General features: G+C 39.4%; 1 protein-coding gene and 1 long non-coding RNA gene across 2 annotated transcripts; both read right to left on the bottom strand.

Moving 5' to 3' along the window:
* Positions 1-16,784: 16,784 nt before the first annotated feature.
* On the bottom strand, positions 16,785-17,870 carry LOC146521830 (uncharacterized). Its single transcript, XR_014870626.1, has 4 exons — positions 17,822-17,870; positions 17,218-17,287; positions 16,978-17,130; positions 16,785-16,878 (listed from the first exon to the last, which is right to left on the bottom strand). It is a non-coding gene; the product is annotated as an uncharacterized LOC146521830 (long non-coding RNA).
* Positions 17,871-21,741: 3,871 nt separating this feature from the next.
* LOC146521829 (uncharacterized) lies at positions 21,742-23,960 on the bottom strand. Its single transcript, XM_085140734.1, has 3 exons — positions 23,448-23,960; positions 23,058-23,309; positions 21,742-22,463 (listed from the first exon to the last, which is right to left on the bottom strand). Exons 1-3 carry the CDS (start codon positions 23,575-23,577, stop codon positions 22,354-22,356), a joined length of 492 nt encoding a protein of 163 aa, XP_084996860.1. The 5' UTR covers positions 23,578-23,960; the 3' UTR covers positions 21,742-22,353.
* Positions 23,961-27,582: the final 3,622 nt, after the last annotated feature.

Raw genomic sequence — 27,582 nt, 5'->3', positions numbered from 1 at the left:
AAATAAAAGGTTTTGAGATAAATAGGATAAACTAACAGAATATACTGAACAAAAAGGGGAAAGAAAATATCTTGTTTTCCTTAAATGTGTGATGTTGGATGTTTTATGTGATGTGTGTTAACTGTCTATTCTCTGTCTTCACAAAATAACAAGCCGGCAATTTAAACGTATTTTCTGGTCTGTGGTCTTTATTACATGCTACACTCATTACTACTCTAGTAGTCGAACCTAACTGGTCCTAGTATACTGTAACGACTCCAGAAGTGTTACATGTGCATTGGGTGCTGTTTGATTGAACACAAGCACCACCTCTGTCTCAGTTCTATCCACTCGTGTTTGGACTCTAACAAGACTGTGCCATGAAAGAAAGTGAGTCAGATGTTAGATAATAATTGCAGATTATTGAATGGTTTAACTATGGTGCATGGCACTTTTAACATTCAAAATCAAATTAAAATAATAATTTAGAGGAAAGTAACTTAATCACTGTTAAAAACATGTTTTACCTGAACCGAATCACAATGGCACAGATGAAGAAAAGAAATTTTGATTTGTAGATTTTATCACACTGCAAAAAAATAACACAAAAAGAAAATTTAAAATGGTGAAACAACTTCAAAATTACATTGTCTAAAAATGCCTATTCAAATGAAATAAAATGTATGATTTCAGATTTGTTCTCTAGATAAAGTGTCAGTCATTAAAAGATATATTAAGTTGAAATATTACTCACCGTCTCTTCAACTTGTCTTTTGCGATCTCGATATGCACTGCTGGTGGGGTCTGTGAGTTCAGGTACATATTGTTCAAGGAACTGTAGATGCAGAAAAACTTGGACAGGTGCAGTCGGAGCTTTTGTAATTGTGATAGTGGTTGGAGCTGCTGTGGTTGTTGTTGCAGCAGATCTAGCAGTTGTTGGAGTAGCTGTAGTAGTTGTTGCAGCAGATGTAGTAGTTGTTGGAGTAGCTGTGGTCATTGATGTTGTTGTGTTTGTTGTTGGGATCACTGTGGTAGATTTAAAATGAGGACAAAATGGGCATAAAACATTTAACTAAGTCCCTCTATAAACTTTGAGACTTTTTGATCAAACATCACGAAATGTTACTCACATGTGGCACTGACAGTGATGGAGGCCCTTTCAATGTCAAAGCCTGTCACGTTTGAGGCTGTACTGTTCAAAACATTTCTAATTTCAGTGTAATTTGGAGCAGATGAGTTTACAAACTGAAGTTCTGTGGTGTTGATGACTGATCCTTGCCTGTAAATGCAGACACAAAAATGATAGTTTTAAATATTTAGGGCGTTAGGTCAGTGCTCTTAACAGTATATGTCAAAATACTGAAATTACCTGTGTAAAAGATCAAATGTAAATAATGTAAAGAATATAAAATACATAGATCAGCGAAAGGCTTGTTTGAACAGAAAAGATTTTAACTGCTTTTTAAAACAATCCACAGAGTCAAGCAAACGTAATTGTAGTGGTAAACTATTCCACAGCCTTGGTGCAACAGACTGAAAGGCTCTGTCCCCTTTTGTCTTCATTCGTGTACGGGGAACAACCAACAGACTCTGAGTCTGTGAGCGGAGATGACGAGCAGCAGTGTATTTTATAAGAAGCCTGGCCATTTAGTGCTCTGTATGTTAAAACAAGAATTTTAAAGCGAATTATAAACTCTATTGGGAGCCAATGTAAAGAATATAAGACGGGAGTAATGTGGGCACGCTTGGTAGAACGAGTTTGTCTGGCTGCTGCGTTTTGTAATGCCTGGAGGCGAGAGAGAGATATCCAAGCTAGTAAACAGGGACTTACAGTAATCTAAGCGTGATGACACAAATGCATGAATGAGTTTTTCCAGTTCAGCTGAACAGACCATATGTCACAGTTTAAAGATGTTTCTTAAATGATAGAAACAGGAACGAGACAAAGATTTTACATGGGAGTCAAGGCCCAGAGAGGAGTCAAATATCACTATGCTATGATAACAACTTGTCAGACGCGAATTAACAAAGATAAGACCTCCATTGCTTTGGTGATTATTTTAGCTCACAACAACCAAGGAGACAAAGGAAGAAGGGAATGAGTTTTTGTAAGCAGGTTCAATCTGCAGACACAAAGCAGATTTTCTTAAAATCACATTTATCTGTTTGTGTACGTGATGTATATTATATGTTAAAATACATTAACAGAAGATTATTTAAAGGAAAAAGCTGAGGTCTTGACCCCTACAGAGAGTAGCTCTGGTAGATCACAGAGCTAACACAGACAGAGACTGACAACCATTCACGCTCATATTCACAAATGTCATGGCAAAGACTGTCAATAAAGTTTTGTAATGTGTGTAGAATTTTAAGATGAAAATGAATATAATCCATTTTGGAATAAGGCCGTAAAATGACAAATAAAATGGAACAAGTCAAGTGCTGTGAATCATTTCAAGATGCACAGTATGGGCAATTAAGAATCACCAGTTAATCTAATTGCACTAACATGTCTTCCTGTGGGAGGATGCCAGAGCACCTGGAGAAAACTGATGTTAAAATGGAGAAAACATGCAATTTCCACACAGAAAGACCCAAGATTCAAACTCAGGACCTTTTTGCCGTGAAGTAACAGTGCTTACCACCAAGCTACCATTTTAAATTTAAGTTGTTAAATTACGGCGTGCAGTTTTGCAGTGATTCTTCCTTATTCAGTGAGATAAATGTAGTGTGTTTGGTGTTGAATAAGTGCTATAAACTCAGGTTCAATGCATGAGGTGAAGATGCGAAAGACAGTAGACAGGTGAGTGAAAGAGAATCTGTATCTGGATTCATTAAACTTCATCACTGAAAATCTTTGTTCAAATATGAAGACATATTCAGTGAGAACAAGCCTTAAGGCCACTCTTAACAAAGTTTAAGAGCTTGTCTCCTTTGAGAGAAGAAAAAAAATCCAGCAATAATACTGACTTCAAGTAAAACAGACTGTAGGTAAATGAGCTAAACACCACTGGATGAATTATCCATCCCTGGATGTGTAAAGCTTGGCAAAAAGGTTTTCCAAGTTTTATAACCTTGGTAGCAAAGGTTCTCCTCTTGACTTGTTCCTGCTCTTAATTAGTCAAATTCTTGTACTTGTCTGAGTATTTAGGGTTTAAAAAAAATGTAAACTATATTCTTTAAACAGACTTCTTTCTGCTTTCTATTAGATAAGAACACGACTTTGCCTTCAACGTCAATGACAAATGCTTAGAAGTCCAACTAATCCACATTCTGCATTGTTCTTCCTTTAGTGAACCCTCATTAATTAGGGAATTTTGTTCAGTGTGAGCTGACAGTGAGAGCTGTGTTTGAAGTACTTAAAACACGTTTCTGCTGGAGCTGCATGTGCCTTTAAAAAATGCATTGAACAATCAGTTCAAAGGCATATTGATGTACTTTTAGCACCATATAGTGGTCTGATGCCTTGCATCAATTTGTCATGTAGCTGTAGTTTGAAATTCTCATTCATTCATTTAGGACAGTTGTCCTGGCACTTAGTTCTCATGGGAATTTTTGCATTTTTTTCTAAGACTTTGCACTTATTCTATATAAATTAAGTTATAATTTTTTACCACCTTCATGTGAAAAAAATAAGAAGAAATTTGTATTTGAATATTTGCATTACCTTAATGATCAGATAAACTCTTGTACACTAACCTTACAGATTCTTGGGGAAAAGAAAGACTTACCTGCACCTTTATTGATGAAGATCGAGTTAGAAAAACTTCAGATGATGAATTCAACAAGTCTGCTGTAAAATTGCTTTGAATGGATCTGAAAACAACATATCTAATTGTCAGAGGTCCGGTGGTTGTGGCTGCAGATGTGGTTGTTTTTCCTGTTGTTGTGTTAGTTAGAGCAGGTGTGGGACTACTTAGAGCGGTTGTTGGAGGTGCTGAGGTATTTGTTGGAACTACTGTGGTAGTTGTAGCTGTGGCGGTAGTTGTGGGAGCAGATGTTGTTGTTGGAGCTGCTGTGGTAGATGTTGGAGCTGCTGTGGTAGTTGTTGGAGCAGATGTTGTTGTTGGAGGTGCTGTGGTATTTGTTGGAACTGCTGTGGTAGTTGTTGGAGCAGATGTTGTTGTGGGTACTACTGTAGTAGTTGTAGCTGTGGTGGTAGTTGTGGGAGCAGACGTTGTTGTGGGTACTACTGTGGTAGTTGTAGCTGTGGCGGTAGTTGTGGGAGCAGATGTTGTTGTTGGAGCTGCTGTGGTAGATGTTGGAGCTGCTGTGGTAGTTGTTGGAGCAGATGTTGTTGTGGGCACTACTGTGGTAGTTGTAGCTGTGGCGGTAGTTGTGGGAGCGGATGTTGTTGTTGGAGCTGCTGTGGCAGTTGTTGGAGCAGTTGTTGTTGTTGGAGCTGCTGTTATAATTGTTGTTGGTGCTGCAGTGATAGTTGAAGCTGTTGTTGTTGGAGCGTCTGTGGTTGTGGTTGCAGCTCCTGTAATTGTCATTGGCGTAAAAATGGACATTGTTCCTGTATAGGTGTTAGATGTAAATGATCAGAAAAATCACAGGAATATCACAGGAATGATTGTTGCTATGTTTGTATATGCCGCCATCTTACCCATTAAAATCAAAAACATAGATATAAACCATTCAACAATCATTCTGCTTTCCATTTAACCTGTAAAATTAAACAGTACATTTATTCAACATGTAAAAACAATTCAACACATCAAATTTTAATCTATAATTCACATAATGCATTTATTTAAATAAAATAAATACTAATAAACTGGCTGCTCGTTTATTCACAGGAGATCACATAAAATCCTTTTAACATGAAATTCTCGATCACAAAAACGAAGAACATGTAATTTTCATTAAACTTTCATGCTGGATTGCACAAATATGACAAGTTGTATCATAGAAACATCAATATCAGTTGATAATCTCATGCAAAGAGAGAAAAATTTGGGAGTTTCTAGATTGTGGCCTAACTCTAAATCAGTAATTTTCTTAAATATGTGCTTATTTTTAATTTCCAAGACCATCGTCTATGTCGGTAGAAATAATAAGAAATTTACTTACCTGAAATGAGAATATATATTGAAAAGTTACTGATTCTCATCTGATGTTTATCTATGATATGTCTATATTGCAACCCTTTTACCTTATGCAACAGTCCACATGGATATGTTGAATCGAAAAGCTGAAGGACCTTAATGAAGAACAAATATACTGCCTGTCAATATATATTGGCTTTGTCCATTATCATACACCCTTCTTTTGTTCTATGAGTCAGTGGTGAACTTTGTATCACAAAAGAACTTCTTTGTTAGTGATATTAAATATAAATAATTCTAACCTTGAGCTGTTATTCAAAGTAGTTATTTGTAAGTCATGCAAATCTATTTAAATACTGAATCCATTTCAGGTCAACAGGTAGTGAAGCTTGCTAAAATTCAATTTCAATGTTGGATTAAGTTTCAAGGAAGTTTGTTTCAATGAGCAATTTTAAAATACTGTGCAATTTACATCATCTTTTGTTCATCGAATAACAAAAAGGACTGTAATATGTTAGAGCTACAACTAACTGCTTCACCAGCATCACAATTTACATTTTACAATTTCAAAACAAAGGCAATTTGTTTTGCATTGAACCATGTATAATAGTAATATAAGCAGATGAACTCGTAATATTCATATAAGGAGCAGATATATGTGCTTCAATAGTTGTTGTCGTTCTCACAGTGATTGTTGTTTCTGCACTAGCTGCTGAAGAAGGAAGTGTTGCATTTTCCACTATTGTTGTTGTAGGTGTGTATAACATCATGGTGGTTGCTGTAGAAGCTGTGCCATAGTAGTCGCAAAATTTGCTGGTTCAAGTACTGTTGTTGCTGAAGTATTAGTTGTAGCAGCAGGTGTCACAGTTACTGCAGTTGTTGTTTGAATAGTTGTTTCTGTTGTCATTGTATTGGCAATCATAGCTGTCACAGTTATTGATGCTGGTTTTGAAGGGGCAGCAGTTGTTGTCATTGTGCAATTGGCAGTTGGTGTCAGTGACGATGTTGTGACAGTGACTGGAACTAAAAAATGTTTTTCAAAAATGGATTAACATATATATTTGTGTACAGATGATGTTTTATTAGCTAATAATGTCTTGAACTACTAGAAACTACCACAATTTTGTTACTGTCAAATACATCACTAACACTTACAAATGGTGGAGTCGTCAATTGTCATCTTAGAGTAAAGGTGTATGTGTGTGCACCTGAAAATGACGGTGGAAAGCCACAATAACCACACAATAACCACAAGAAGCTCCCCAGAAGCCAGAGGTAGACAGAGATGTATCCAGGACAACCGGGCCATTGGCAGCCCCCAAGAGTACTGAGGACCTAAGGCCAAACATCACGGCGATATCAATGGTAAACCTTACGATTTTGTTCATTCGTGGAGACTTAAGAAAACCACTTAAGAATGAGGTCAGTAGGCTTTGATCTGGTAGGAGGCATAAAGATTCAAAGTGATCCAAAGATCCAAAGTGCCATCCATCCATTTTTTGCCAGTTATCAGTGTTCGGGTGGCAGGACTAGCAGTCTGATAAGAAAAGCTCAGATTTCCCTCACCCCAGCAACCTCTTCCAGCTTATCTGGTGTGGGGGGGTGGGGGGGACCCAAAGATGTTCCTGTGAGTCCTGAATCTGCCTGGTGCCTTCTCTTGGTAGGACGTCCCCAGAAGACCTCACCTAGGAGGCATCCTAATCAGATGCCTGAACCACCTCATACGGCTCCTTTTGATGAGAGGAACAACCTCTCTAGTCTTAGGCCTTTTCGAATGGCCTAGGTCTTCACCACATCTCTAAGGGAGAGCCCAGCCATTAAAAGAAAGGAACTAATTTCTGCCACTTGTTTTTCCAATCTCATTCTTTTGGTCACCACCCAGCGCTCATCAGTATAGATGAAGGTAGGAACAGAGACTGACCACTAAATCATCAGCGTCACTTTTACATTCAGCTCTCTTTTCACCACAATAGATCAGTAGATCCAGAGTGATTCCATTCAATACAATTTTAATTCAAGTTTAAAGGAGCTTCATGTTGTAAGGCAGACCCTACAGTAATACAGCGAAAATTCCAACAATCAAACACCCTGTGAGCAAGGTCTTGGTTAGAGTGGGAAGCAAAAACCCTCTTTTAACAGGAAGAAACCTCCTCTACCATGACCAGTTGGGGGTGAGGGGAGTGACACAGAACAAAGACACACTGTGGTACAGAGCCAGAGGCTAATAATAACTAATGCAAAGAAATTAGATGCAAAGAGCTGTATAAAAACATACCAAGTAAAAGAAGGAAAGTGCATCATGGGAAACCCAGCAGCCTAGGCCTATAGCATTGTAAATAATGGAAGGGTCCCCTGATCCAGCTGTAACGATGTGCTTTATCAAAAAGGAAAGTTTTAAGCCCAACCTTAAAAGTAGAGGGTGTCTCTCTCCCTCACTCTCTCTAATCCAAACTTGGGGTTAGTACCACAGAAGAGAGGCCGGGCTCTGCCTTCCATTCTAATTTTAAATAACTTACCACAAGTAAGCCAGCAGTCTGAGAGTGCTCTAATGGAGTGATATGGTACTATGAAGACTTTAAGATAATATAGCGAGTGATTATTTAAGATGTATGTGAGGAAAAAGAATTTTAAATTCATGTCTGGATTTAACAAGGACCAAGTGAAAGAAGCCAGAATCAGTGAAATTTGCTCTCTCTTTCTAGTCACTGTCAGTAGTCAGTAGTTGCATTTTGGACCAACTGAAGGTTTTTCAGGGAATCTTCATCATCATTGTTTTCATGTTTAAGCTTAACGGATTAACATAAAATGAATCCCGTTTAGAAGATAAAATGCCTGTGTTCATGAGCAGCTAAGTACCGCGCTGGGGGGGGGAGCTGTGGGACGGCAGCCTGGGTGGAGCGCGTGTTTTTGTGGGGGAGGGAAGGATGCTCAGATTGAAAATGGTTGATATCTTTTACTAGAATAAGCAATTATAATTAGTTTTCATACACACATTGCAACTATGCTCATAAAGAGTTAGCACTCAGTCTTTTGATGAGTTATGTCGGACAAAACAATGTCGGACTCTGTAGTTTTCTCTGGTCCCCTCCCCAATCAGACCAGGAGTGACATGTTTAGCCGCATGTTCTCCTTAAATTGCTGGCTGTCTGAGTGGTGTCCCAGAAACGATGTGGGCTTCATAGATAATTGGCAAACCTTCTGGAGGAAACCTGGTCTTGTTAGGAGAGATGGCATCCATCCCACTTTGGATGGAGCAGCTCTCATTTCTAGAAATATCGACAAATTTATTAAACCCCTCAAAACATGACTATCCAGAGTTGGGACCAGGAAGCAGAGTTGCAGTCTTACACGCCTCTCTGCAGCTTCTCTCCTCCTGCTACCCCCCCAAAAACCCATCTCCATAGAGACTGTGTCTGCTTCCAAAAAGACAAAAAAACAAACTAAAAACCAGCAACAAACAACTTAAACATTTACAAAGAAAGAACAATACAGTATCCACATCTGAACCAAAGAGTAAAACAGTGAAATGTGGATTATTAAATATTAGGTCTCTCTCCTCCAAGTCTCTGTTAGTACATGACTTAATAATTGATCAACAAATTGATTTACTCTGCCTTACAGAAACCTGGTTGCAGCAGGATGATTATGTTAGTTTAAATGAATCAACACCCCCGAGTCATTCTAACTACCAGAAATCTCGAAGCACAGGTCGAGGGGGTGGTGTGGCAGCAATTTTTCACACCAGTCTATTAATTAATGAAAGACCAAGACAGACTTTTAATTCATTTGAAAGCCTGATGCTTAGCATTGTCCACCCCAGCTGTGAAACTCAGAAATCAGTCTTACTTGTTATCATCTATCGTCCACCTGGGCCTTACACAGAGTTTCTGTCTGATTTCTCAGACTTTATATCTAATTTAGTTCTGAGCTCAGATAAAATAATTATTGTGGGTGATTTTAACATCCATGTAGATGCTAAAAATGACAGCCTCAACATGGCATTTAATCTGTTGTTAGACTCAATTGGTTTCTCTCAAAATGTGAAAGAACCCACCCACCACTTTAATCACACTCTAGATCTTGTTTTAACATATGGCATAGAAACTGAACATTTAACAGTGTTTCCTGAAAACCCTCTCCTGTCTGATCATTTCTTGATAACATTTACATTTACAATAATTGATTACGCAGCAGTGGAGAGTGGACTTTATCAAAGTAGATGTCTTTCTGAAAGCGCTGTAACTAAGTTTAAGAATATAATCCAGCCACTGTTATCATCGTCAATGCCCTGTACCAACACAGAGCAGAGCAGCTATCTGAACGCTACCCCAACAGAGGTCGATTATCTTGTTAATAATTTCACCTCCTCACTACGTACGACTCTGGATACTGTAGCTCCAGTGAAAACTAAGGTCTCTAATCAGAAGTACCTGACCCCGTGGTATAATTCTCAAACACGTACCCTAAAGCAGATGACTCGCAATCTGGAGAGGAAATGGCGTGTCACAAATTTAGAGGATCATCATTTAGCCTGGAGAAATAGTTTGTTGCTTTATAAGAAAGCCCTCCGCAAAGCCAGAACAGCTTACTACTCATCACTGATTGAAGAAAATAAGAACAACCCCAGGTTTCTCTTCAGCACTGTAGCCAGGCTGACAAAAAGTCAGAGCTCTGTTGAGCCAACCATCCCTTTAACGTTAACTAGTGATGACTTCATGAACTTCTTCACAAATAAAATTTTTATCATTAGAGAAAAAATTACCAATAATCATCCCACAGATGTAATATTATCTACAGCTACTCTTAGTTCCATTGATGTTAAGTTAGACTCTTTTTTTCCAATCGATCTTTCTGAGTTAACTTCAATAATTACTTCCTCCAAACCATCAACGTGTCTTTTAGACCCCATTCCTACAAAACTGCTCAAAGAAGTCCTGCCATTGATTAATTCTTCGATCTTATATATGATCAACCTATCTCTAATAATCGGCTATGTACCACAGGCCTTCAAGGTGGCTGCAGTTAAACCTTTACTCAAAAAGCCATCTCTAGACCCAGCAGTCTTAGCTAATTATAGGCCAATCTCCAACCTTCCTTTCATATCAAAAATCCTTGAAAGAGTAGTTGTCAAACAGCTAACAGATCATCTGCAGAGAAATGGTTTATTTGAAGAGTTTCAGTCAAGTTTCAGAGTTCATCACAGCACAGAAACAGCTTTATTGAAGGTTACAAATGATCTTCTTATGGCCTCTGACAGTGGACTCATCTCTGTGCTTGTCCTTCTTGACCTTAGTGCAGCATTCGATACTGTTGACCATAATATTCTATTAGAGCGATTAGAACATGCTGTAGGTATTACAGGTATTGCACTGCAGTGGTTTGTATCATATCTATCTAATAGACTCCAATTTGTGCATGTAAATGGAGAGTCCTCTTCACACACTGAGGTTAATTATGGAGTTCCACAGGGTTCGGTGCTAGGACCAATTCTGTTTACATTATACATGCTTCCCCTAGGCAGCATCATTAGAAGACATAGCATACATTTTCACTGCTATGCAGATGACACCCAGCTCTATCTGTCCATGAAGCCAGATAACACACACCAATTAGTTAAACTGCAGGAATGTCTTAAAGACATAAAGACTTGGATGGCCACTAACTTTCTGCTTCTTAACTCAGATAAAACTGAGGTCATTGTACTCGGCGCTGAAAAGCTTAGAAATATGGTATCTAACCAGATTCTTACTCTGGATGGCATTACCTTGGCCTCCAGTAACACTGTGAGGAACCTTGGAGTCATTTTTGACCAGGATATGTCCTTCAACGCACATATTAAACAAATATGTAAGACTGCGTTCTTCCATTTGCGCAACATCTCTAAAATTAGAAATATCCTATCTCAGAGTGACGCTGAAAAACTAGTTCATGCATTTATTACTTCCAGGCTAGACTACTGCAATTCATTATTATCAGGATGTCCAAAAAACTCACTGAAAAGCCTTCAGTTAATCCAAAATGCTGCAGCAAGAGTACTGACAGGGACTAGAAGGAGAGAGCATATTTCTCCTGTTTTGGCTTCCCTTCATTGGCTTCCTGTTAAATCCAGAATTGAATTCAAAATCCTGCTCCTCACATACAAGGTCTTAAATAATCAGGCCCCATCTTATCTTAATGACCTTGTAGTACCATATCACCCTATTAGAGCACTTCGCTCCCGCTCTGCAGGCCTACTTGTTGTTCGTAGAGTATTTAAAAGTAGAATGGGAGGGAGAGCCTTCAGTTTTCAGGCCCCTCTTCTGTGGAACCAGCTTCCAGTTTGGATTCAGGAGACAGACACTATCTCTACTTTTAAGATTAGGCTTAAAACCTTCCTTTTTGCTAAAGCATATAGTTAGGGCTGGACCAGGTGACCCTGAATCCTCCCTTAGTTATGCTGCAATAGATGTAGGCTGCCGGGGGATTCCCATGATGCATTGAGTTTTTCCTTTCCAGTCACCTTTCTCACTCACTATGTATTAACAGACCTCTCTGTATTGAATCGTATCTGTTATTAATCTCTGTCTCTCTTCCACAGCATGTCTTTATCCTGTCTTCCTTCTCTCACCCCAACCGGTCGCAGCAGATGGCCGCCCCTCCCTGAGCCTGGTTCTGCCGGAGGTTTCTTCCTGTTAAAAGGGAGTTTTTCCTTCCCACTGTCGCCAAAGTGCTTGCTCATAGGGGGTCATATGATTGTTTGGCTTTTCTCTGTATCTATGAAGCGCCTTGAGGCGACATTTGTTGTGATTTGGCGCTATATAAATAAAATTGAATTGAATTGAATTGAATTGAATTATTGTGAAAGGTGACACAGTGCAGTAAAAGGTAAAAGCATACACATTTACAGACACAGACAAGATGTAGATTCATTTGTAGGTCAGAGTTAAGACACATTTTGCTTGAAATTGCATTTTGCACATGCATAGCAAGAGCTTTTTGGTACAGGATGTGCTCATGATGTTCCAGAGATAAGGGTGAAGAGTACGGGCAAAAGGAAACACGTGCAGTTAAGACGGTGAAAACAGCTCTTTAAGTGCGTTAAAGGTTGTCAACAGTGTCGCTTACACACATAAATAATATTGAGACTAATCATATATAAATGATAGAGCCCAGAACATGATAGTCTGAATTAACTTTGAATAACTAAAAGAACAATGGATGAACATATTAGATTATTGAGGTGTAGCAGAGAGAGAGGTGTTTTCGTTACTGTCCTTTACAGAAGAAGGAGCAGATTCCAGAACCACAGCAAAACCACGAAGGGGTTGGCGAGAATCCAGGAAGCACCAGACCAAACGGAACCAAGAGAAGGGGCACCCAAAAAAGCATAGAGCACAGAGAAACCTCATAGAAGAGTAGTTGTTTTGATTGTAAAGAAGATCAAAAGCTCGTTAGGCAGAGGTTATAATGTGAGCACAAAGTAATGAAAAGTAATGGGAGGATTAGCTTTAGTAATAGTTTGTATGATTTTTATGTTATGTCAATTACCCATTAAAGGGGGCGAAGGGACAATTAAGTGAACTGTAAGTTGTATGTTTAGAAACCAGGAGTAAATTTTTAAAAGAGGAAACGGGTTAACCAATAGAGACTGTTTCCACAGATTGACAAAAGTAATGTAGGACCTTTTATTAGGACAAAGTTAATTATATCTGTTTTTAGTTTACAGTAGTTATTGAGGGAATCAGTTAATTAGGCTAACTCATAAAATTGTATGAGTTAAAAAGGGGGAGCTGTCAAAGAGTAAATATATATTCTTAGTGCTTATTTTCTGTTTATGTTGTTTTATAGAGGCCAGTGTAGGAGAACGCCATTGTGAGTAGAATGTGTGCCAAAAGTACTGACAAGAAACACCATGCTTTTGCAGAGAACAGAAAGAGGTGCAGACAGAAAGTGAAACTAGGCAGGGTGCACTGCAGAGTTGTTTTGATCGAAACTGTGTGTGACGTATAAGAGAACTGTATATACGCATTTAGCTTGTAATGCTTTTAGACCTGTTGATGCTTGCTAGCGTCCACAGCTCTCCTTTTCCGCAAATGTAGAATAAAGATGATTTTTTGAGCTTTGACCACACTGAGTCGGGATCTTTTTTCTGTCGGTAAAAGAATTTAAAAAGAACCGAATTTGATAATCAGTAGATCCAGAGTGATTCCATTCAATACAATTTTAATTCAAGTTTAAAGGAGCTTCATGTTGTAAGGCAGACCCTACAGTAATACAGTGGAAATTCCAACAATCAAACCCCTTATGAGCAAGGTCTTGGTTAGAGTGGGAAGCAAAAACCCTCTTTTAACAGGAAGAAACCTCCTCTACCATGACCAGTTGGGGGCGAGGGGAGTGACACAGAACAAAGACACACTGTGGTACAGAGCCAGAGGCTAATAATAACTAATGCAAAGAAATTAGATGCAAAGAGCTGTATAAATACATACCAAGTAAAAGAAGGAAAGTGCATCATGGGAAACCCAGCAGCCTAGGCCTATAGCATTGTAAATAATGGAAGGGTCCCCTGATCCAGCTGTAACGATGTGCTTTATCAAAAAGGAAAGTTTTAAGCCCAACCTTAAAAGTAGAGGGTGTCTCTCTCCCTCACTCTCTCTAATCCAAACTTGGGGTTAGTACCACAGAAGAGAGGCCGGGCTCTGCCTTCCATTCTAATTTTAAATAACTTACCACCAGTAAGCCAGCAGTCTGAGAGTGCTCTAATGGAGTGATATGGTACTATGAGGACTTTAAGATAATATAGCGAGTGATTATTTAAGATGTATGTGAGGAAAAAGAATTTTAAATTCATGTCTGGATTTAACAAGGACCAAGTGAAAGAAGCCAGAATCAGTGAAATATGCTCTCTCTTTCTAGTCACTGTCAGTAGTCTCAATGCAACATTTTGGACCAACTGAAGGTTTTTCAGGGAATCTTTTGAGTTATTCCTGTGCATGCTGTGTCCTGCATTTGGGTCCAATCCTGCCTGCCACAGCACCTCACATTACACAGGGATTTGCTCAAGTCTATTCTCTGGTGTTAAGTTTGTGGTGTTCCAGTAATTTATTTACTATTTTAGTTTGTTATTTATTCCCCTAATGAGTTCTCAGTGGGACTGAAGGATAATTAGAGTAATGAAACACAGTTTAGTCAGGGCCTTGTCTTTGTGCTATGTGTTTATGAAGGTGTCTGTTTGTTACCTTCGTGTGTTCCCATGCCATTGGGGTTCCTTGTTGTTTTTGCCTCAAGGACTTCATACTGCTGGTACTACTTTTCTCCCACCATTAAAAAGTACACTTTAAGTTTATCTGCTTTATCTGTTTAATTTTTAAATCATATTGATCTCTTCAGTGGTCTTTCATGCCATTTCTTGACTTTTCTTTAGTTTGATCATGATTTAGATGTCCCATTTTTCTCTTAACGTGCCCTCTGTTCTCAGTTGCAGCTAGTTGTCAGCTAATCTTCCCTTTTTTGCTTTTTTACAACATACTTCATTGTACCTCTGCAGTTCACTTGATATCATGAGTGGTCTTCTTGCTCCATCCAAAAAAAGATAGCCTTGTCTTTGAGCTTGGTTTTGCTCTACAGCTGCCCTTAACTAAGCGATTTAAGGCAATTAATAGAAGGCCCTGAAGTCAATAATCAATAGTAATCTACAAAGCAGCATTACATGTCTGAATACTTTTGGGTGTATGCTTTATCTTTACCATCCTGAACAACACTGACAGTACTGAGTAGAGCTGATCGTTAAAAAAAACAACTACTACTTTAAATAAAGAGAAACAAAGCTCAATTCTCTGTATAAATCTTCAATTTGTTTAATGCAAGCAGTTTCAGTATATCATGACAGATTTTTTCTTTAGAAGGAAAAAGGAATTATTACATTGATGTAGTCTATACATTTTGGGTTTTTTTAATTCCTAATTTGCATAACCTACTTGTATTTTTTTATTATTACTATGCTGTATTATAATTATACAAAATAAATGCAAAGTTGCACACACTATCAATAGATTTAAACATATGAAACATGATTGGGTAATCATACAGGGCGTTATTCACATAGCTTATGTTTCAGGAATGCCACAGTCAGTCAAACTGTCCATTTGATGGAGGAGCAGTGCGGTGACGAGGAGTGTGGCGATTACATATCACAAATTCTTCTCTCGATTTCATATGGTATTACTCATTAATGACACACGTTACACACATTACCCTTTCAGTGGATAAAGTTATTCCCATCATAGATGGGATTCCATCTCCTACTTAAATATGCAATCATGATGAAGTAGATGCATTTTTAAAAATATGCTTCATTATTATTGTGTGTGTTACCCAATTTAGTATCTAATTCTTGTGAAGCCATTCTTTGCACTTTACCAGAAGGTCCTCTTGGATTTTCAATGTGAACAACGTCCCTTTTTCATAGCCAATCACAGCAGACATTTCCAAAAGGAATTCCACAAGAGCATCAGGACATGTTATTGGTGGCCTGACATGAGCCATGACAGCAGCACCATACAGGATGCAGTGAGTAGACTGCTCTTGTGGATCGCTCCACTATTTACCTCTGTAAATGGGAAGGGGGAGAAAAGTCTTTAACAAATGGTTCTAAGATATTGCAATTCCTTTTTAATATGATTGCATTAAAAATTGCTTACTTGTGCCATTGACAACAACACTGGTAGGGTCAATGTTGAAGGTATTTATGTTTGAGGCTGCATTGATTAAAACAATTCCAATGTCAGTTATATTAGGGACCCCTGAAGATGGAAATCTAATGTTCATTTCATTGATAATTGATCCCCTTCTGTAAAATGAATAAATAAAAATATTGTGTTATTTTCATAATTGTATTAATTTTATTATTGTTGTTGTTATTATTGTTGCATTTGTAAATTTCCATCCATATATAAAACAGGAATTACCTGAATAAAATCACTGTCAGTGACCGGAATGATTTAAATCTTTGTATATATAACGGTGTAAGCTGCAAAAACACAAAATATTCTCTGAATACATGTGCTATATTGTTAGGTTTTGCATTTATTTATTTTCCAAAACAAACACTGAATTTGCAATATGTAATTTTATGCAATAATATATAATTTTATCAACTGTTCATACAATTTCCATTTCGTTGGTCACATATTGAATCCATTTCCCTTTTCATTTTACTGATAAAAGCAGACAGGACTTGTCAGAAGCACTCACATTTTTTAACATAGAAAATTAAATGTGTTTGCACATTTGTTTTTACTGTGAAGATCATGCAAATTTTTCTAATTTTCACTATCCAATCAGGTTCCAAACTATGATGGGAAATTTACTACACTTGTATTTCAAAAGAAAATTCTAAATATTTGTAAAGAAGATGAAAAATACAAAGAAATCTATCATCTATCATGCACATATACTGCAATACTATAATAGCTTGTGTTTTCTTTCTTTTTTTTTAAATAATATGCATATGTTTGGGTATGACATTTTAAGAAAGATACTTACTGTTGTCTCTATGAGCGTCCTTCGATTTATAAATGCTGTAGATGTAGAATTCGCCAAGTCTTGTGTGAATGTTTCATTTGAGGTGAATGTAAGCATTACTTCTGTTACTGGCTCAGCTGTAGGTGTAGGTGTAGTGGTTGTGTTTGTGTTTGTGTTTGTGTTGTAGTATTCATTGGTGTTGCAGTGTTTATAGGTGTAGTTGAAGCTGTTGTAGGCACCGCAGATGTATTTGTTATAGGTGTGGTGTTTGTAACATTTGCTGTGATTGTGTTTGTAACTGTAGTCATCATTGGTGTTGTAGCGCTCACAGTTGTGTTTGAAGCCACTGTAAATGCCAAAAAGAAAGAAAGAAAACAAGCCTGTTTGAGCAAACAGTGTTAAGATATTGTGACTTTCAAGAACAATAACATGAAATATTGCTTACTGATTACAGGTGCGGTGGTTGTAGGAGTCACTGAGGTTGTGTTTGTAAGTGCAGTCATCATTGATGTTGTAGTGCTAGTAGTCGAATTTCCAGATGTTGTTGAAACTCCAGTTGTTGTGGCAGTAACTGCTGTGCTCACAAGCTTTATTACCACTGTATGCAAAAATCACAACAATAAAGGCTTTTTATAAAGCTTTCTTTTGGATTTGTATTTTATTTTTTAATAAAGGAGTAACTTACCTATAAATGACAATAAAACTTTAAAGATTTGTTTGTCACCCATTGTGGCTGGCTCTTGAACCTGTAGTATCTGACAGTACAAGTATTTACACAGCAATAAACAACAACAAAACAACAAACATATTAATGTACTTTCAAATCTATAGATATATTTATATTAGTTTTAAGCACATGTTAACCTTTTCCTTATTTAGGCTATTTGCAATTCAGTTTGCTTTTCGAAAATCAAAACTAATTTGTGCTGCTGTTTTGGACTATGTTGGTCAATGCTAAAAAGAAAGAATTAACATCACCAAAACCCTCAACTGCTATCATTAACCATAACACTACACTTATTTGCCCTGATTATGAAATCTAATCCTGTTACTGATAATTATTCACTTTTAAAATACTATTAAAGATACTGGTTCTGTTTTTCTGTAGCATGACTAGAACAAAAAAAAAAAACTAAACAATTTCTTAAACTGCATTTCATAAAAAAAAAAGAAAAGAAAAAATCATGAGCAAAAATAACATAAATAAATAGCAATAATCTGTTTTATAGATACAATTAGAAACATTTGCACTCCCTGTATATGGACTATATATGAATCAATGCACTTACCCTGAGCAATGGTCTAATGTGAAAGCAGCTGCTTCGGATGACTGCTCCCTGTTCTTGTATGATGCCACTAATTTATTCAAGTCTTATATATGTTCCTCTGAGCTTATGACACGTCAGTAAAATATGAAACAAAAGCATTTACTTCCTGAATGACTGATTCATTGCCATTTTCTTAGTTTGGACAATGAACAATCCAGAGTTCTGTGGTTCATTCCTTTCACATGACTTAACCAGATGCCATTAGCTTAGCGGTTGAACAGGCAGGGCTGCAATTCTTCAAACTCAATCTGTTAGAGCAGGTTCTGCTCTTTGATTGTGTAATTTTCTTTTTCACACAGACGAGTGTAAACATCTATCATAAATTGAATTTTCATTTGAAATCCACTATGGGAGCAAAGCTGCAAAACTTGTTACTCCTTCCATTACATTCATGTGGTTCTGCTACGCCCACTGTCTACTGATATTCCCATCAAACCTGGTCTTTTCTTTCTCTTTGTTTCCTTTGGGTTTTTCCTTGTTTGCTCCTTGTTTACTGTGCATTAGTTTTGTTTTGTTTTTTGTCTTGTAGTATTTTATTATTTCAGGGGTGGGTGTGCCATTTACTTTAAAAAGATGACGCCACATGTGGCAAACTAATGCCACATGTTTGTGAATCAAACAGATTCTGTTTGTGAATCTGTTTGATTCACAAACAGATGTTTGTGAATCAAACAGTTTACGTTTTCTTTTCTCTCTTCTCGTTTTTTTTTAATTTTTTTATTTATTTTTTTTTCCCTCTCTTTTCCCCCTCTTGTTTTTATGCTGCTCACCCTCGTCCTTGGTTTCTTTCTTTTTTTCTTTCACTGCTTCGATCACCTGCTTCCACACTCATCCACAAACAACATCATTTATTTCGACACTTACTCACTGCACGATCACGCACAGTCATGCGCTCAACGGCAGCACATTTACATCAGTCAGACAGCGCACACAGACCTACAGGATACACACACTTAAGCCAAGCATACTCATATTAGTAAATATGCAAACACATAGTCAGACTCGGGGAGCATCTCGCCACACATTTTTTCTCTCTCTCCCTCTCCTTATTTATGAACAAGTGATATATTCTCTCCACCTGTCTAAGCGACACACACAGAGTACACCCCTAGTTATGCACAGACATCTATGGGTGCACTAAGATTCGTTACATGGAATGTAAATGGAGCTGGCTCCAGAGAAAAGAGGTTAAAAATATTTAACCAACTCAAAAAACTACAGGCAGATGTTGTCCTTTTACAAGAGACCCACAGACCTCTTAGAGGTTCGAATGAACTTAAAACACCTGAGTTTCCTAATGTGTTCTCAGCCTGTTATAATTCTAGACAAAGGGGAGTAGCAATTTTAATCCATAAAAAAATTAATTTCACAGTACTCGATACAGTTATAGATCCAGAGGGCAGATTCTTAATCATTAAACTATCTATACTTGATAAAAAGCTATGTATTGTAAGTGTATATGGTCCAAATGTTGATGATCCCTCATTCTTTCACGGTTTTTTCAGTGCACTCTCTGAACACTTAGATGGCACACTTGTGCTTGGAGGCGACCTCAACCTTGGACTGAATGAAGAAATGGATAGGCTCAATACAGCAGGAACTCAGCGTAATTGGCAGTCCACAAATATAATCAAACAGTATATGAGCGACTTTGGTCTTTGCGATGCATGGCGCTCCCTTCACCCCACCAGTAAGGAATATACTTTTTTTTCACATGTTTATCACTCCTACTCTCGTCTAGATTATTTTTTGGTCAGCAGCTCACTGCTGAGTGACGTTTCAGACACTGAGATTCACCCTATAGTTGTCAGCGATCATGCTCCTGTATCTTTAACACTAATGCACAAGAATAATACTATGCCAAGTAAAAACTGGAGATTTAATACATCACTGCTTAAAGATGAAGACTTTATTAAATATTTTAAAAAAGAGTGGACTTCATATTTAGACTTTAATGACACTCCCGGAACATCAGCTTCTGTTTTATGGGAAGCAGGGAAAGCTGTGATGAGAGGTAAAATAATTTCTTTCTCATCACATATAAAGAAAAAAGAAAACAAAAATATTCAGGAATTAGAAAAAAACATCAAATCACTAGAAGAAGCCTACGTGTCCCACCAAGATCAGGAAACATTGAACAAAATACGCAAAACAAAACTAGAATTAAATGAGATAATTGATAAAAAAACAAAATTCTTACGGTGTGTTCACACCGAACGCGATGGACGCGAACAAAAACGCCCCAAACGCCCCTAATTTGACGCGTGCACATTCGCGTCTCAACGCGTGTCCAAGAAAAATCCAACGCGCTTCAAAATAGATATTTTGACGCGCGTGAACCGGAAATGTGGGAGGGATGTGGGAGGAAGTTGTGCCAGACCGGTATCTTTGCAAGATGGCAGCTGTCGAGTTAGCGCTTGAAGAGAGAGTCTCCCTTCTCTATGTACTGTGGAGAGCAGAGCAGCGGCGTAAAAGACGCCCTCGCCGTACCTGGGTCCATCAGGTCCTCCAGAGGCGTGAGCAGTTTGGTGAGTTTCACCATTTGCTCCAGGAGCTGCGCCTGGATGACGGCCGATTTCAGCGATATCACCGTCTTTCACTCGGCCAGTTTGAGGACCTGCTTTCCCGCGTCGGTCCCAGAATCGCCCGCCTAGACACCAACTACAGGCGCTCAATCCCACCTGCAGAGCGCCTGTCCATCTGCCTGAGGTTAGTAAAAGTATTTAATACAGTAGTCCTTTATTGATACCTGTGCTAATATATGCTAAACTATCCATTTATACACTGCTAACGTGGATGTGCTATGCTAACAGTGAATGCTCGGTTTTTACTGAAAGCAAACTGTGGTACGGAGACGACTGTTTATAATATTTCTAGTGATACTCAGAAGGTCTCATCAAGTCCTGATTTAATTCGATTTATGCTGTTATCAGTGTTTGAATGATAGCATAGCTGTGGTGTCATATCAATGTATGCGCTCGGTGTTTGCTGATATCAAACTGTAGCATTAGGACCACTGAGTTAACCTTTGTAGTGATACTCACTCCTTTTTATTTAGACGGAGCGGAGAAGTGTGTGAAGGCAACTTGTGTTCTCCACAATTTTCTGCGCTGTGTGGACGAGAGAGGGGCACCTGCTGTGGTGGAGCCGTTGCAAGGCCTGGGTCGTATGGCAGCAAACAACTCCTCCAGAGAGGCTGTCCTGGTGAGGGAGAAATTCATGGCTCACTTCTCGGCGGAGGGAGCTGTGTCTTGGCAACCAAAGGAGTAACCTGTTTGAAGTCCGAGTGACTTCCCCACAACGGCTCTTTTAAGAGCCACCCACAAACCTCTAAAGAGTGTTCCTGTCCTTTTAATTTTTTCTTAATAAATGGAGCTCTACTCCAAAATAAACTAACCTATTTTTACTCTCTTAAGTAACTTGTCTTCACTATGTTCCTATATACAGTGTGGTGCACAAGTTTGGGAAACCTTATTAATAGTCATTATTTTCCTGTATGAATCGCTGTTACAATGAAAAATGTCACTTACATATATCATATAGGAGACACACACATTGATATACACTAAATATTTATTTCATTTCTCTTTTTTTGTGTTGCCAATTTATGCACCTGCTTGATTTAAACAGTTATTGCACACTTTCTGTAAACTGCATTTCACTTCTCAAATATCACTGTGTGTGTCTCCTATATGATATTTAACTGACTATTTTTATTGTGACAACCAGTGATTTGTACAAGAAAATAATTACTTTTCACAATGTTGCCCAAACTTTTGCATCCCACTGTATTAGTATGTTTTGTCATTAGTATAATATGAAATAAATTCTACTTGTGTCAAGTCGGGTGCCAATATTTGCTGTGTAGTAGAACAGAGACATTTTATCATTATAAATGTTTATTTGAAAAAATATAAATTCATTAACAAAAACATTTATCATAAATATATGAAATTTAACTATTTACAGAGAGACAGGAATAAAAAGGACCCAGCTTGGAGTGGAAGAGCCTCAGGGAGAAGGAGGAGAAAAATAAGAACATTGTTTCTGCCCTGGAGAGCTGCTGCCTCATCAGAAAACTACTGATCATTAGGGTCCAATGTTTCCAAATTTAACACAGCTGTGCTGTTTTCAAAAACTAATTTATAAATTTGAAATTTCACGAATTCTCGTGTCTGAGGCGGCATGCTCTCCAGAGCAGGAACAAGGCCGAGGAGGAAATGTTCAGTTGGAGACGGGCGTGGCCTCTTTAGGGACTCCAGGATGGCCAGCTCCACCGCCGATGGACCGTCCTGGGACCCGTCCCTCGCCCGCCTTCGAGCTGTCCTCCGCTGTGGGCCTGTAAAACACAGCACAAAACAACACAAAGTAATGAGAAGGCTGCTACTAGATTTTCATTTTCAAAATTGAAAAAAAAAAACAGGATATAAACAGATTGGTTGTAGATATTTAGTAAAGGTGATCACAAGGGAATTCAAGCAAGTAAAAAGCTGTCAGTGCTTGATGTTCATACCTGTGGGTGCAGCAGCAGGAGCTGAGGGACCAGGGACTGGAGAGCCAGGAGAAGAGACAGCTGAGGACTCTGCTGCATGATTACTTGACTCTATGAAGACAATATTAGATGTTAATATTATTATTAATGTTAATATAGGTTGAAGACAATAGTCATAGAGAATATTATATTATTATATACTTATTATTATTATTATATACAGTGGTCTCTCATTTATTGCAGCACATGAACAGTAGTCACAGTTCTCACAAGTTGATTCTCAAAGTGAAAACCTTTGTCGATTTTAAAACGTAAAAGTATTATGCCGCGCTTTTTCTCCGTCTGCGGCGCCACTTTTGTGCGCCTTTTTTGCTCCCGGTGCAGGTGTGTATTTCCGAATGAGGGTCATAGTTATGAGTGTTTTTGTGCTGTTTTTTTCTATTGGACGTGATGGTTATCAAAACCAAACATGATAAGTTTGGCAAGCGCAGGAGACACGACATGGAGGAGATTTGTCATTTGGGCTGCAGAATGCAATGCGCATTGTTGAAAGCTGTACGGTGCAATAAAAAAAATCAGCGAAAAGGCGAGGCAGTGACGGATGAACAGCGGGACTACTGTATACTGTTTATTAATAAACAAAATATGTTCCTGTATGACAACACGCATAAATTAACTGCCTACATTAACTCAATGTAAACATACCTTCTGACTGACACTCCCCTGCTGCCTCTTCGGGCTGTCCCTGGTCCTCGGGGGAGAAGTTCTCCACGGTCCGCACCATATTGCCGCTTGTCTCCCGCGGGGTGAGGAAGGGGTCCAGAAACCCCATGACCGCGAAGAACTTCCATCTTCTCCCCGATCCTGCTGCAGACCCACTCCTCTTCTCCTTCTCTGCCTTCTTCTCCTTATTATAAGTGTCCTTGAGGCTCTTCCACTTTCTCCTGCAGATGTCCTCTGAATAAACGCATTATCTTGTTAGCGGAAAGGTATTTGTACATCAGTGGGAAAATAGCGGGACAGTAGGCGGGCTTGCTAGCTTTTGCGCGGGTTCATCGGGTCAGTCTGAAAATTAAAAAGAAGGAATGAACTTACCAGGTTGCCCGATCTCCTCACTTATGTGTCTCCAAGCTAGGTCCTTTTTATTCCTGTCTCGGTAAAAGTAGTAGCTAGCATCGTATAGCTCCGGGTGATTAGCCACGGCACTGATTAGCTTTTCCTCCATACTGAATGAAGAATGAAGGGCTTTGGCTGGATCTGCCCCTTTGACCTAGGTCAGAGCCACGTCACCAGGCTCCTGATTGGTTGTCGCGGCGCGATTTGACGCTGGAGTTCAGATTTTTCCAACTCGAGCGGTAGACGCGAAACGCGCGTATGCACAAAATGCAACACAAAAACTCACGCGCGTGGTTTTATTCGCGAGTCAAACGCGCCAGACGCGCTACACTGACGCGCGTTTCACGAGTTTTGGCGTTTTCGCGACGCAAATCTGCTTCCGAATTTTCGCGGGACCCGCAATCGCGCGTCATCGCGCTTTTCCATTGACTTTACATGTAAACCTGACGCTCTATTCGCGTCCATCGCGTTCGGTGTGAACACACCGTTAGTACAAAGACTACGCTTACAAAATTATGAACATAGTAATAAATCCGGTCAATTTCTAGCAAACCAGTTAAAAATAAATAAAGAAAAAACAACTATATGTGCTGTTCAAGATTTATCTGGGAACACAATATATGAACCGAAACAAATAAACAACATTTTCAGGGATTTCTATAAAACGTTGTATTCACCACAAATAAACCCATCTAAAAAGGAAATTGATCAATTTTTAGACAACATAACTCTCCCAAAATTATTAGACTCTCAAGCAATGGCACTGGATTCGCCACTGACATCAGGTGAACTCCAGGAAGCCCTGATAAATATGTCCAATAATAAGGCTCCAGGTCCAGACGGCTTTCCTGCAGAATTCTACAAAGAATTCTGGACGATTCTAGCACCAGTTTTTTACAGAACGTTGTTAGAAATCAAAGAAAAGGGCAGACTTCCATCTAATATGAATTCTGCAAACATTAATCTCCTGCTAAAACCAGGCAAAGACCCTGTATATCCCTCAAGCTATCGTCCAATATCCCTTATTAATGTAGACCTCAAAATAATCTGCAAAGCTCTCTCGAAGAGACTAGAGAAAATAACCCCCCTCTTAATTCATCCTGACCAAACTGGTTTCATAAAAGGTAGGCACTCATCAACAAATACACGTAGATTACTTAATTTGATAGACTACTCATACAGTAAAAACCTTGAAACTACAATATTTTCCTTAGATGCCGAAAAAGCGTTTGACAGCGTTAACTGGAAATTTCTATTTGCAACTTTACACAAATTTGGTTTTGGATCTTCTTTCATCAACTGGTTAAAAATATTATATAATTCCCCAACAGCTTGTGTCAGAACAAATGACCAGACATCCTCCAGCTTATGTCTCCTGAGGGGCACCAGGCAGGGATGCCCAGTCTCCCCTTCACTGTTTGCAATTTTTATCGAACCACTAGCAGCAGCAATTAGACAGAATTCAGCAATTAAGGGCATAAAATGCAAGAACGTAGAACATAAAATCAGCCTTTATGCTGATGATGTGTTACTCTTTCTCCAAAATTCACAAACCAATATCTCTGGGGTGATTGAATTGATAAACTCTTTTGCAAGAATATCAGATTACTCAATTAACTGGTCAAAATCTACAGTCCTTCCTATTAATTGTTGCTTCCATAATTCCTCTTCTACTCCACTGCAATCGGGAAATATAAAATATTTAGGTATTAATATTTCTCCCAAGCTTGCAGATCTAACTAAATTAAACCATACCCCACTTTTAAAGAAAGTAGAAGGTGATCTGGCTAGATGGAAATGTCTACCCATATCACTCATGGGAAGGGTTGCTGCTATAAAAATGATGGTATTACCAAAAATAAATTATTTATTCTCAATGATCCCAACTAAACCGCCGCAAGATTGGTTCAGATCTCTAGATTCATATATGTCCAAATTCCTTTGGAAAAATAAGCCCCCACGTATAAGCTTAAAAACACTACAAAAGACCAAGGATAAAGGAGGATTAGAACTACCTAACTTTCAGCACTACTTCTTAGCCAACAGGCTTCAGTTTATCTCAGGATGGCTAAAACATACCCTCTTAGATGAACCTTGGCTAGATGTAGAACAAGCACTTTGCAATAATCTAGAGATTTCAGATCTACCATTTATCAGCTCAAACATCCAACGACATGAATGCTTCAAAAGCATCAACATCAGCTCTTCTCTGACAGCATGGTGGGAGTTTCTGAAGTTGACAGAGTCTTCATTAATCCCATGCAAACGTACACCTATCTGGAACAACCCTGACATATTACAAAACAATAATATGATAAACTTTTCAGATTGGAATGGTAAAGGAATCAAATATGTAGAACATATACTAGAAGGAACAGAATTTATTTCATTTGACAGACTAGTTACACAATATGGGATCAACAAGAAAAGATTTTTAGAATATCAACAAATTAAATCCATAATAAAAAAGAAATTTAAACTGGGTCAAGTTGAACTACAAACACCACCAAGTGTGGTTCAATTTTTTACTCTTAAAACCCCCAAATTACTATCCAAAATATACAGAATGCTTTCTAAAACAGATGAATCAATATCACTTCCTATTGCAAAATGGGAAGCGGATTTATCAGTTAACTTAGACCAAAACTTCTGGTCTCAGATTTGCTTAAAAACCTTTCATCTAATCAGAAATCCCAGTCTTCAATTAATTCAATACAAAATACTACATAGAGTGCACTATACAGGTCATCGGATGTTCAAGATGGGCTTTGCATCTACCAACAACTGCTCACACTGCCAAACCAATTCACCGGACAATTATATCCACGCTCTTTGGTTCTGTCCACCAGTTCAGAAGTTTTGGCGCAAGATATGTGAAGACTTATCAAAGTGTTTGAAATGTAACATTCCAACTTCCCCCTTAGTGTGTTTGTTGGGCAGCTTAGATAATGTCACTTCAGAAAAGAATATAGCCCATATGGTTTTCACTGCCCTATGCATAGCCAAGAAAACAGTCCTCATGAACTGGAAAAATAAAAACAATCTTAATTCTAACCAATATAGAAATTATCTATTAGATTACATTAGTCTTGATACAGCCTCTGCCACCACATCAGATCAATCGCTCTGGGCTCCTCTGATCAGCTCCATCACCTAGTGGGGGTGGGGGGTCATATTTTGGTCTCGCCTTCACTGTTGTGATTGGTGTGGGGGTAGGGTCAGGCTTAGGGCGTCGGGGGGTTCCCCGGGAGCATCTTCCTTGGGGGGCTCAACCCGGGGTAGCGGTCATGGCCAATTAGGGGCTCTGTTGGCTCTTAGGTGACGGCTTCCTCGTGGCTACGTGCAGCGGGGCTAGGGGAGGGTCTGTGCTGACGGACGGGGGTTACTGACCTGGTAGCCTGGCTGCCCCTGGGTGGGTCCGGGACGGGCGTGAGGTTCTGGGGGCGCTCCGGCTCTGGCCTGGGGCCCTGGCCGGGCCTCGGGGGCCTGGGTCCTGGTTGGTGTGTTGCCGGGGTTGTGGGCCGGTGGGTATATGGGGGCCCGCCACTGGCGCGGGGTGCCGCCGGTGCGCCGAGCCACCTGGGGGGCTCTTCAACTGGTGGGGGGGGGGGGGGGGGGGGGTTGTCACATCTTGCAGGAGCTTTCCTCTCTCAGGAACTCTCTCTGCAAGAGGGGGAGATACAGGAGAGGTGGAGGAAGATCTCAGCCTGGGCGTCTATTGTCTTATGTAGTCTGGAAGATGAGTGGATGATGGGGTGGGTGCAGTTTTCTCTGTTGTGGGGTTGGGTGGACTGCCCCGGGCTCTGTGGGGCCGGGCGGCGCCGCTGCACTGGGCCCCGGTTCGGATGGGCCTGGGCCCCCCTTCCCTGGCGGGTCGCGGAGTATGGGGGTGCCTACTGGGGTCAGCGGGGGAGCTGGCCCCAGGGAGGGGTCACTTGCCCCTCCCTTCCTTCCCTCCCCATCTCCAGCTGCCTCCCTCTTCCCGCTCCACCACAACCACCCACACATGCAGGGCCTTGGAGTAGGGGTGTGTCACCAGGGTGCAGAGGAGGTAACCCCCCCCTCTGTCCCCTTCTGGCTGCCTCTGCCTCAATTTTATCCCGCAACTTAGACA

This window comes from Neolamprologus multifasciatus, chromosome 3 (assembly GCF_963576455.1).
Source record: "Neolamprologus multifasciatus chromosome 3, fNeoMul1.2, whole genome shotgun sequence".
NCBI lineage: Eukaryota > Metazoa > Chordata > Actinopteri > Cichliformes > Cichlidae > Neolamprologus > Neolamprologus multifasciatus.
Note: the sequence above shows the minus strand (reverse complement) of the source record. Positions and strands in the feature narration are given on the sequence as shown.

Coding starts and splice junctions, on each gene's coding strand:
- LOC146521829 (XM_085140734.1), bottom strand. CDS start 23,577: ATGGAGGAAAAGCTAATCAGTGCCGTGGCTAATCACCCGGAGCTATAC. Junction 23,310..23,447: donor TGAGGAGATCGGGCAACCTG/GTAAGTTCATTC, acceptor GCGTTTATTCAG/AGGACATCTGCAGGAGAAAG. Junction 22,464..23,057: donor AGGGGAGTGTCAGTCAGAAG/GTATGTTTACAT, acceptor TTGTCTTCATAG/AGTCAAGTAATCATGCAGCA.